The 12,500-nt window shown below is 39.3% G+C and overlaps 2 protein-coding genes across 2 annotated transcripts in view; one reads left to right on the plus strand and one right to left on the minus strand.

The window, feature by feature from the left end:
• Window positions 1-2,814, minus strand: part of actr1b (actin related protein 1B) — an 18,458-nt gene extending 15,644 nt beyond the window's left edge. Inside the window, exon 1 of the mRNA XM_028602043.1 lies at window positions 2,627-2,814. Coding sequence (XP_028457844.1) covers window positions 2,627-2,674 — 48 coding nt within the window. The 5' untranslated portion in view covers window positions 2,675-2,814. The remainder of the gene's footprint in view (window positions 1-2,626) is intronic.
• Window positions 2,815-3,431: 617 nt separating this feature from the next.
• Window positions 3,432-12,500, plus strand: part of marchf5l (membrane-associated ring finger (C3HC4) 5, like) — a 14,794-nt gene continuing 5,725 nt past the window's right edge. Inside the window, exons 1-4 of the mRNA XM_028602045.1 lie at window positions 3,432-3,589; window positions 5,277-5,368; window positions 6,072-6,274; window positions 9,294-9,424. Of these exons, the coding sequence (XP_028457846.1) occupies window positions 5,340-5,368; window positions 6,072-6,274; window positions 9,294-9,424 (363 nt within the window). The 5' untranslated portion in view covers window positions 3,432-3,589; window positions 5,277-5,339. The remainder of the gene's footprint in view (window positions 3,590-5,276; window positions 5,369-6,071; window positions 6,275-9,293; window positions 9,425-12,500) is intronic.

Below are 12,500 nucleotides of genomic sequence, written 5' to 3' on the forward strand. Positions count from 1 at the left end.
CTTGGTAGCACGCCAATAATGGCACATGTACAAATTGGCGTGTCGTACATACGCTACTTCAGGAGATCAGTCTGGTATTAGAGTTTCACTACATTGTACTGTGTGTATGAGACGATTAAGGAATACAGTTGAGTTTAGTCGTAGTGATGTATAGGAGTCTCTTATGTAACACTGCGTGTGCAGTGCTGGGAGTGTTAAAAAAAGGGGTATTGTACATTGGATATAGGACGCATTTAAACTCAACATCACAGGGTTACAGCGTGGACTAAAAGCTGCGGTGCTTTAATCTCTCAGCAGACAGGGAGGTCATAAGACACAGCCGGAAGCCTCCAGCAGACACACACTCACACACACACACACACAGAAACACTGTGGCCTACATCGCTTCGGTCTCAACAGCTACTTTGTCCCGTTGCAGAGTTTCCCCCAAAGTTTGTGGAAGACGTACTGTAGATGCACATATTTGGCGGAAGGTTTAGGGGGTCTTTCCTCAAGAAAATGTGAAAAAAAAAAAAAAAAAAAAAAAAAAAAACGTTGGAAAAGCTAGAGCAGATAATAAATAAATACCGCTCAAAAAGCTTAAAGACAGAACTTGCTAAAGAAGTCATGCTCACACAGAAACACTGTGGCCTGCATCGCTTTCCTCTCATCAGCTACTTTGTCCCCGTTGCAGTGTTTCCCCCGAAGTTTGTGGAAGACGTAGGTGAGCATTTTTGGCGGAGAAAGAGAAACTTCACAAGAAAATGTGAAGTTTGTCAGCGCAATTTCCCATCATTTAGGACCGTTATGTGTGTCTAAAAACGCTAGAGCAGATAATACATACATACCACTCAAAAAGGTTAAAGACCGAGCTTGCTGGTGAAGTTGACTGGGGGACCGACTACAATCCTCTCAGGACACAACATCAAAACATCCGTTTCATCTCTATAGTTGATCAAAATGCGCTTTCATCTCACTATAGGAGCAGCTGGAAATGTACACTAAAATGTCCTGACTGTACGGTTAGCTATCACTAAGACTATCACGTTCCTGTGTATTTAACTCTTCTCTATGAATATCGGAAGAAAGATTCATGTTACGCTCTCACTAGGCACAAGTGTGTGTGTGTGTGTATATGTGTCTGTGTGTTTGTGTGTGTGCTTGTATGTCTGTGTGTGTGTGTGTGTGTCTGTATCTGTGTCTGTATGTATGTATGTATGTGCGTGTCTGTGTGTGTGTGTGTGTGTGCGTGTCTTTATGTATGTATGTGCGTGTCTGTGTGTGAGTGTGTCTGTATGTTTGTATGTATGTGTGTGTGTGTGTGTGAGAGAGTGTTGTTATTGGCCTTTGGTTTATGTTTGTTCTGGTTTTTTTTCACTCTCCCCTTATTAAGTTACCAAATAAGTTCAAAATGTCTGTATTACTGATGTGATTTTGAGGTGCCTCTCTTTTGAAAACATGACAGTTCCTCTCAGTGGGATATTCCCAATTAAAGACCTCCAATGAACAGCTAACGTGGGTTTCCGTGGCATTCATTTGCGTGTCTGTGTCCTCTCAGCACAACAGGAAAGGGAGTCAAACTGAAAACACAACAGTGTGTAAAGCCAACTCTCCCATTCTCACCGAGCTGTCAGCGAGAATGGGAGAGTTCTCACATTAATATAGAGATATGTAATGATACGGTTACAGCAGACACAGACAGCCAACATGAAGAGGAGACACAACAGCCGAATAAAACACGTTGATTTTGTTGACATGTTAGGGTCAAAGGTTTTTACAGAGGGGAAGTTTGGATATCCCTTTTTTTTTTTTTTTTTTTAAATCGCTGCATAAATCTGAAAACGCTGTCAACAGACATTATTTCTGCATGTTTTTATGAGTGAAATGTTGTATAAACCAGGCTGTGAATGCTATCTGAACAAATCCCTGTTTAAAAAGCTTCAGAATACAGAGAGGAGTGAAAGGGGAAAAGTGTGGGGTCTTGTGAGTGGAGATTTCTGGCTCAAGAGTTTGAGAACCAACCCTTTAAAGAAATGGATTAAAAAAAAACTAAGATTTTGAAGATGTAACGGATATCACCATGGAACTTCCCACATTTACTAACATGAAGACGCTTATTTTCTGGGTTATAAGTTTTCTAAAAAAAATATGTTACAATATGTAAATGAGGCATTATCTAATGCTAATTTTCGGTGAATTTAGGAGGAGTGTACAAACACAAATTAGACCAAGTGTGGTATAATACGTGTTTTCTTTCAACCAGTCTGAAAGAATACGTGCTATAGAAGATTAATTGCCCAAAATGTCTACGTAGAAAACCAATGTTTTTCCCTGTAAGTGTCTCCCATCTGATGGCAAACCGGAGCTAGCTTAAGCTAGCTTCCAGTCGGTTTACTGGAAGCTAGCTGCAGCTTTGGGTTGGATAAATCAATTAGATGCTATTTATGCTAGCGGTTGGAGCTAATGCTAATAGCATTTTTAGGGTGGAGACCTGTCAAGCAACGGTAGAAGCCACTGCACGTTCAACATAGGTGACCGGGGGTCGACCGCAGATGTATTCGTTAGCTATAACACAATAGTTACCAAGGCTAACAGTTAGCCTAGCGGCCTCGGTTAGGGTGTGGATGAATGACATCATCATACTTACATTATCAATCACAACGGGCTGGTTAGCTAAAATGTCATAGGACTCCATGACGGACTAGATATTGAAGATATGTTTCTATCGATCCGTGTGTGTATTCCTCCCCGCGCAGTGTTTTAATCATGTAAAAGATAACGCGCTGTCACTCCGCACTGTGCTGTCTCGACGCCGCCGATTCTCTCTCTCTCTCTCTCTCTCTCTCTCTCTCTCTCTCTCTCTCTCTCTGTGCTGCTGCTGCTGCTGCTGAACAGTTGGCCCGCCTCTGTCTGCCTACCACAACAACACACGGACTGAAAGGAGAATCAGCCAATCATATTGACAAGAACCTTGACTGACAGGAGGGTGGACCAATCAAAGCGTTTAACCGAATAGCCATGCGTTTCAGGCTTGTTTGCTGTCAGGGGCAGCGCACAAGCTGTGGAAACGACGGCTTCTTTTTGTGAGGAAAAACGCCCAGTTAAACGTTGCTGGTTTATTGGGATCTTTTGAGCAGATGCAGAGACAAAAGCGGCAGGTTATCCTTTACAAAGTGTTTATAAAGTTAGAAAGTCTCCCTAGGTATATATGTACCTAATGTTTTTTTTGCATAAGTTACTGTTTATGGTATTTTATTTCATTTTATTATAATTAAAATGTGTATATACGTTTTACGTGTATGGCGTACAGGGTAGTTATATAGTATGACCTATGTTAAGTGATATGACGGCCAAATTCTGCTTTATGACAAGAATTACAAGAATTTATGGGGTAGTTTCACGCCCGAATGCCCGATTCTGTGATTTCCCCAGACACCCTGAATCCAGCAACTACCGTCACAGCCGCCGACCAATCAGACAGCTGCTAAAAACCTTAGCTAGCTACCTAGCTACCCTTCTGTAGTCCCTGTCAGAAAGTTAAAACACAAGCAAAACACAGCACAGAAGTGCGGATTAAACAGGAACTATATTATACATTTCTATTTCTCAGGTAAGTGGTGTTTTTATATTGCTATCGCAACAATATATCGTTTTATAAAACGACAAATGTGAAGTTAACGCTAACTAGTTAGCTTAATGTAAAACTGCCATTAGCAAAAGTTGACGTTAGCTATCTCCTGTTAGCATCAACTTATATAGACGTATATGAGCTCGTGCCGACAAACGTTAAAAGTCCGTTAAATACCGAGAACGGGACTTTGGGTGAGTGGCGATGTTAATTTTCATATCGTTTATAATTTTTAAAGCACATTTCATACATAAAATGCAGCTCAAAGTGCTTTATATTAACGTATTAGGGCATTAAAAACAATAAAAAGACAACATACTGTAAAGTTACAAGATAACTAAGTTCATAACAATACAATTAAAGACACAATACATTTAAAAAAGCAGAGGCATAAACAAGTTAAAACACTAAAGTTAGCTTCCGATTCGGCAGTTACAACTTAACGTTACTTACACATTGCTCATTTAGACCAAAAACCACTATATACGTAGAGTTGTCCTCGATAAAAACATTATCCCAGAGAGGACGGTTTAAAACACGGTGTTTCAGATGTTTTAAAGTAGCTTTTACACATTAGTTAGCTAATTTATTTCGAAAGAATACTTTAACTATTGGTTTCTGTTCATGGTGAATGCTGTATGTGTAGCTAGGTGCGGTGTCATGGGTCACTTTTAGCCACAAAAACTGTGGACAAAATAAATATCACCAGTTTAATTTCTCGTTCAGGACGTTTAAAAAGGTGGTTTCTGTCTTTGCTTTTACGCCTTTTAAATTTTTTTTTTTTACGTTTTCGACATTTTTTTACGACATTTGAAGCATCTATTAATGCTTTTTTTTTTCGTCGTTTTTCAGTTTGACTTTTTCATGTAAATGCTAGATCAGGTCTGCTAGACGTGTCGACGTAGTTAGGTTTAGGCATGAGGAATGGGGATTGGTTAGGGTATAGATAAGTATATAGTTAAGAATAATGCTATTTTTAAATATGTTTTCTCTGAAAAAATAAGCTAAATATGTATAGGGGGCAGTAAAAATGGACTTCGGACTTTGGATGGGCCACTTAGTGACATTACATGAAATAAAATATAATTAATTAACCCTTGTGTTGTCCTCCCTTCTTTTATGTTATGTAAATTACAAATGATCACCCCTTTCTGTGTTACATCTTCTTAGCCAACTTCATTACAACCTTTTACCACTAGTGTTACACGTATGTCTGGATTTCACGGTCAATAAACCTCATTTATATTAAATCATACCTAATTTCTGAGTTTAAAAAATTAAATAAATAACAAATTATGAATTATGAATTATCCTGACTAAAATAAGAGCATGTGGAGTGGATTCCAGACCGGTATATGTCAACGGTTAGTCAGGAAATGCTTTAGGAACCATTTTAAATTTATTTTCAGATCCTACGAATTGAATAAAAACACCCAAAATTCAGTGAAAATAATGATTAAATCCTTAATTTCACTTGCAAGCAGCGCTGTATGGAACCATCCATGATATTTTTTGAGGCAAACCTATTTTTCTGATACAGAAACTTAAAAAATAATGGGTGAAATTTGACCCAGGGACAACAGGAGGGTTCGTTCATTCATTCATTGTGCTCGATGTATGAACAGCCAACGGTTTGCTCATCGGTCTGTCTGTTTCCGCTCATTTCCAGGGTCCCCGCTGCAGTCTGATGGGTTCATGTTAACGGCCAGCAGAGCGGAGCCCGTTCAGCGCCATGGCCCTCGCCGAGGAGCAGCCGGAGAAGTAAGACCACACCAGTTTCATTCTGCCGTGAGGTGTTACGATGAAGACCATTTTTTAAAGTCAGACTGTGTAGAAAGGCAGATTAAGATCATGGACATTCATAAGTGTGTGTGTGTGTGTGTGTGTGTGTGTCTCTGTCTCGGTCTGTCTGTGTGTGTGACTGTCTCTGTGTGTCTGTCTCTGTGTGTGTGTGTGTGTTTCTCTGTATCTGTGTGTGTGTCTGTGTCTGTCTGTCTGTCTCTGTGTGTGTGTGTGTGTGCGTGTCTATCTGTGTGTGTGTCTGTCTCTGTCTGTCTCTGTGTGTGTGTCTCTGTGTGTGTGACTGTCTCTGTGTCTGAGTCTGTGTATCTGGGTCTGTCTGTGTCTGTGTGTCTGTGTGTATCTTTCTGTGTGTGTGTGTGTGTGTGTGTGTGTGTGTGTCTGTGTGTATCTTTCTGTGTGTGTGTCTCTGTGTGTGTGTGTGTGTGTGTGTGTGTGTCTGTGTCTGTGTGTGTGTGTGTGTGTGTGTCTGTGTGTATCTTTCTTTGTGTGTGTGTGTGTCTGTGTGTATCTTTCTGTGTGTGTCTGTCTGTGTGTGTGTGTGTGTGTGTGTGTGTCTGTCTGTGTGTCTGTCTGTCTGTCTGTCTGTCTGTCTGTGTGTGTGTGTGTGTGTGTGTGTGTGTGTGTGTGTGTGTGTGTGTGTGTGTGTGCGCGCGCTGTCCAGACACTGTTGGGTGTGTTTTGCCACGGAGCGAGACGACCACAGTGCGGAGTGGGTGAGCCCCTGCAGGTGTAAAGGCTGCACTAAATGGATCCACCAGGCCTGTCTGCAGCGCTGGCTGGACGAGAAGCAGAAAGGAAACAGCAGCGGAGCGGTCAGCTGTCCCCAGTGTGGCACTGAATACCACATCACCTTCCCCAAGATGGGTGAGTGACAGTTTACATCGCCCTGGCAACCTTCAGCTGCTCTTTAGGGGCATTCAGACGCCCAATAATCAAACAGGAATCTAGGGCTGGTCGAAATACCATTTTTTTTGAGCTTCGAAGCTTCGGTAGTAATGAGCATCAAATATTTGGAGCTTCGGAGAGAGGGGGCTGAACATATTATTATCTCTAATAAAGGCAGGAATCTCTACGTGTCTGTCTGTTTGTTTGCATTTTGATTATTTTGAGAACCTTTCATCCAAACGACTTCACAAGGGAGTGCAGCAGTGTCGTATTTGGTGCAATATAAATAGACAGGCCAGACGCGTTCAGAACTAATAAACTTTGAACCTCTCAAGGATCACCGTCTCGTCAACCGGACACTTTGTGACGTCGCTGTAACCTCGATAAAACTTCCGCTTATGAGCGTTGTTATAACTTTAAAGCATTAAAGCTTCAAAATATACAACCATGTACACAACTGTTACAAAGTAACAGAAAATAAAACAATTCAGCCGTAATCTGCGCAGCCGAGAGTGCATGCATGTTTTCTGCTGTTTTCGTTGTCCTTTCAGCAACAAAGTGGTATTTGGACCAAAACTTGAGTTTCATAAATCCCAAGAGTCCAAGAAAATGTAATATCCAAGCTTTATATTCCAAAACGATCTCTTCGCCTCACGATGTTGAAGTTTCTGGCCGAATCACAACGGAAAAACGCAAAAAAGTTTTCCATTTCCGCACTTGTTATCGCCGCTAGCTTCTCTGCCCAGCTCGCTAAATGTTCGAAGTGGGCGTCATCGTGTACCGACAGCTTCTTCTTCTTCTTCTTCTTCTTCTTCTTCTTCTTCTTCTTCTTCTTCTTCTTCTTCTTTGTAGTTTATTGTCGGTTGGCAAACCAACTTAAATGTGCATTACCGCCACCAACTGGACTGGAGTGTGAACGAGAGATAAATGCAGAAAATAAATAACCCAAAATAAAATAATACAAAAAGAATATTCGAATGTCAAATTTTCAAATCGAATACCAACCCACCGAACGAATATTCGGGTCGAGGCCTACAGGAATCCAGTTATTCTCCGCAGGGTTGTGCAGCGGAGGGAGTGTCAATGAAACGGCACGGCCTGTTTGTGTTCTTAAACGACTTTATATTTCATCACCTTACATGTCATTTTATCCAAAGCGACTTACAATTGCTATCAGAGGTTGCACACCTCTAAGTGTCTCGCTCAGGGACACATTGGTAGATGTATCGCAGTGGGAATCGAACACGGGTCTCCCACACCAAAGGCATGAGTCCTATCCACTGCGCTATCACCACCCCATTTCCCAGTTTTCCAATCAGATCGTTTGTAGATCTCGGCATGTCCGAGCGCACTTGAAGGCGGCTTCATTTTCCCGGAGAAAGAGAGAAAGAAAAGAGGCGAGCGAGACGCAGCGAGTGCTTTGTTGTTGGAGGAAATTTTCAGCTATTACACAAACTTCCGGGCAGTTTAGTGCTTGTGTTGTGGCAGCGATAGAGGCAGTGATGTTTCCTGTTTCCTGTTCCCTGATCAGACTCTGACAAGTCTGATCTCCCGTTACGTGATTGGCCACCGCAGAGTGACGTGGGGTTGCGTTCCTCCTAGTCTATCCGTGCGTTCATGGACATCGGAAAAATGTTTTTCCGAGTGAAAACGTCACCATTCACGTAACTTTCTGTGGGAATCGGAGGTGGGGAAACTCCAGTTGGTGACGCGTTGTTGACAACTGATGTTTGATGGAGGCGACTTTGGTTCACTGAACATATTTTAATGACAATAAACTGTTTATTGTGGACAAATGCCTCTGCCAAGAAACATACACAGACATAATATGTTTCAAATTTTCATAAATAGGCCCATGTATAAAAAAACAACACATAATCCGTGTCTTTTCCCGTTGGTTGTCATAAGAATAACAGGCACCGCCCCCCTGGTTACGTTGTTTTTCCGACTGCCACCTCTTAGTCGATTAGTCGACTAATGGGTCGTTTTGGTCTTAGTCGACTAAGATTTCTTTAGTCCATTAGTCATTATTTATGCTTATTCATGCTTAATTACTTATTTCCAAGAAACTTCTGAGCACATTTATGGTAAACACAAGATTTAAAGTGGTGCTTTTGCAGGATTAATTGTGGAGAAACTCAGTTTTACAGATGGTTAATTAACTACATTTATATTGTGCTTTTCTAGTCTTAACCACCTCTCAAAGCTCACAGCTCTGTCAATTAAATCAACTAATCGATTAGTCAACAGAATCGTATAAGTGTTAGTCGACTAAGAAGTTCTTTAGTCGAGGACAGACCTAAAGAAGAGAAGTACAGAGTGTGTGTGTGTGTGTGTGTGTGTGTGTGTGTGTGTGTGTGTGTGTACCCGTTTTACTATATTCGTGGGGTCCAAAAACCGGGGACTACAGTATACTTGTGGGGTCTGCACAGCCTCGTGGGGACCAAAATGCTGGTCCCCACGAGTTTAAAGGGCTGTTTGAGGGTTAAGACTTGGTTTTAGGATTAGGGTTAGAATTAGGTTATGGTTAGGGTGAGGGTAAGGGTTAAGGTTAGGCATTTAGTTGTGATGGTTAAGGTGAGGGTAAGGGTTAAGGTTAGGCATTTAGTTGTGATGGTTAAGGTTAGGGTAAGGGTTAAGGTTAGGCATTTAGTTGTGATGGTTAAGGTTAGGGTAAGGGTTAAGGTTAGGCATTTAGTTGTGATGGTTAAGGTGAGGGTAAGGGTTAAGGTTAGGCATTTAGTTGTGATGGTTAAGGTGAGGGTAAGGGGCTAGGGAATGCATTATGTCAATGACAAGTCCCCACAAAGATAGTAATACAGTGTGTGTGTGTGTGTGTGTGTGTGTGTGTGTGTGTGTGTGTGTGTGTGTGTGTGTGTGTGTGTGTGTGTGTGTGTGTGTGTGTGTGTGTGTGTGTGTGTGTGTGTGTGTGTGTGTGTGTGTGTGTGTGTGTGTGTGTGTGTGTGTGTGTGTGTGTCCCCTCCCTCCCTCTCCTCAGGCCCGTTGGTGTATTTCCTCCAGCAGGTGGACCGAGCTCTGACCCGGGCCAGTCCGTTTGCTGCCGTCGGCGTGGTGGTCGGGACCGTCTACTGGTCCGCCGTCACATACGGAGCTGTGACCGTCATGCAGGTCCCAAAAAAATTAAATATTCACAGAAATAAAGTCCTAAACCAGCTCAGACCAAAGAGTTGAAAGTTTTACGCTCTCTTGACGGCTTTTTTTTCTTTCTTACGAACACTTTCAGCGCTGTTATGATGATTTTGACACTTTTTTTTTTAAGTCTTTCTTGACACTTATTCAATGTTTTCGGCAAGTCTTTGACAATTTTGACGCGTCTTTGTAACGCTTTTTTGACTGTTTTGGCTACTTTCATGCTATTGGCTAGGGCTGGGCAATATATCGATATTATATCGATATCGTGATATGAGACTAAATATCGTCTTAGATTTTGGATATCGTAATATCGTGATATGAGACTAAATATCGTCTTAGATTTTGGATATCGTAATATCGTGATCTGAGACTAAATATCGTCTTAGATTTTGGATATCGTAATATCGTGATATGAGACTAAATATCGTCTTAGATTTTGGATATCGTAATATCGTGATCTGAGACTAAATATTGTCTTAGATTTTGGATATCGTAATATCGTGATATGAGACTAAATATCGTCTTAGATTTTGGATATCGTAATATCGTGATATGAGACTAAATATCGTCTTAGATTTTGGATATCGTAATATCGTGATATGAGACTAAATATCGCCTTAGATTTTGGATATCGTAATATCGTGATATGAGACTAAATATCGCCTTAGATTTTGGATATCGTAATATCGTGATCTGAGACTAAATATCGCCTTAGATTTTGGATATCGTAATATCGTGATATGAGACTAAATATCGCCTTAGATTTTGGATATCGTAATATCGTGATCTGAGACTAAATATCGTCTTAGATTTTGGATATCGTAATATCGTGATATGAGACTAAATATCGTCTTAGATTTTGGATATCGTGAGATGAGACTAAATATCGTCTTAGATTTTGGATATCGTAATATCGTGATATGAGACTAAATATCGCCTTAGATTTTGGATATCGTAATATCGTGATATGAGACTAAATATCGCCTTAGATTTTGGATATCGTAATATCGTGATCTGAGACTAAATATCGTCTTAGATTTTGGATATCGTAATATCGTGATATGAGACTAAATATCGTCTTAGATTTTGGATATCGTAATATCGTGATATGAGACTAAATATCGTCTTAGATTTTGGATATCGTAATATCGTGATATGAGACTAAATATCGTCTTAGATTTTGGATATCGTAATATCTTGATATGAGACTAAATATCGTCTTAGATTTTGGATATCGTAATATCGTGATCTGAGACTAAATATCGTCTTAGATTTTGGATATCGTAATATCGTGATATGAGACTAAATATCGTCTTAGATTTTGGATATCGTAATATCGTGATATGAGACTAAATATCGTCTTAGATTTTGGATATCGTGAGATGAGACTAAATATCGTCTTAGATTTTGGATATCGTAATATCTTGATATGAGACTAAATATCGTCTTAGATTTTGGATATCGTAATATCTTGATATGAGACTAAATATCGTCTTAGATTTTGGATATCGTAATATCGTGATCTGAGACTAAATATCGTCTTAGATTTTGGATATCGTAATATCGTGATATGAGACTAAATATCGTCTTAGATTTTGGATATCGTAATATCGTGATCTGAGACTAAATATTGTCTTAGATTTTGGATATCGTAATATCGTGATATGAGACTAAATATCGTCTTAGATTTTGGATATCGTGAGATGAGACTAAATATCGTCTTAGATTTTGGATATCGTAATATCGTGATATGAGACTAAATATCGTCTTAGATTTTGGATATCGTAATATCGTGATATGAGACTAAATATCGTCTTAGATTTTGGATATCGTAATATCGTGATCTGAGACTAAATATCGCCTTAGATTTTGGATATCGTAATATCGTGATATGAGACTAAATATCGCCTTAGATTTTGGATATCGACTAAATATCTTAGATTTTGGATATGATATGAGACTAAATATCGCCTTAGATTTTGGATATCGTAATATCGTGATATGAGACTAAATATCGTCTTAGATTTTGGATATCGTAATATCGTGATATGAGACTAAATATCGTCTTAGATTTTGGATATCGTAATATCGTGATATGAGACTAAATATCGTCTTAGATTTTGGATATCGTAATATCTTGATATGAGACTAAATATCGTCTTAGATTTTGGATATCGTAATATCGTGATCTGAGACTAAATATCGTCTTAGATTTTGGATATCGTAATATCGTGATATGAGACTAAATATCGTCTTAGATTTTGGATATCGTAATATCGTGATCTGAGACTAAATATCGTCTTAGATTTTGGATATCGTAATATCGTGATATGAGACTAAATATCGTCTTAGATTTTGGATATCGTGAGATGAGACTAAATATCGTCTTAGATTTTGGATATCGTAATATCGTGATATGAGACTAAATATCGTCTTAGATTTTGGATATCGTAATATCGTGATATGAGACTAAATATCGCCTTAGATTTTGGATATCGTAATATCGTGATCTGAGACTAAATATCGCCTTAGATTTTGGATATCGTAATATCGTGATATGAGACTAAATATCGCCTTAGATTTTGGATATCGTAATATCGTGATATGAGACTAAATATCGCCTTAGATTTTGGATATCGTAATATCGTGATATGAGACTAAATATCGCCTTAGATTTTGGATATCGTAATATCGTGATATGAGACTAAATATCGCCTTAGATTTTGGATATCGTAATATCTTGATATGAGACTAAATATCGCCTTAGATTTTGGATATCGTAATATCGTGATCTGAGACTAAATATCGCCTTAGATTTTGGATATCGTGAGATGAGACTAAATATCGTCTTAGATTTTGGATATCGTAATATCTTGATATGAGACTAAATATCGTCTTAGATTTTGGATATCGTAATATCGTGATCTGAGACTAAATATCGCCTTAGATTTTGGATATCGTAATATCGTGATATGAGACTAAATATCGCCTTAGATTTTGGATATCGTAATATCGTGATATGAGACTAAATATCGTCTTAGATTTTGGATAT

This window comes from Perca flavescens, chromosome 16 (assembly GCF_004354835.1).
Source record: "Perca flavescens isolate YP-PL-M2 chromosome 16, PFLA_1.0, whole genome shotgun sequence".
NCBI classification, from domain to species: domain Eukaryota; kingdom Metazoa; phylum Chordata; class Actinopteri; order Perciformes; family Percidae; genus Perca; species Perca flavescens.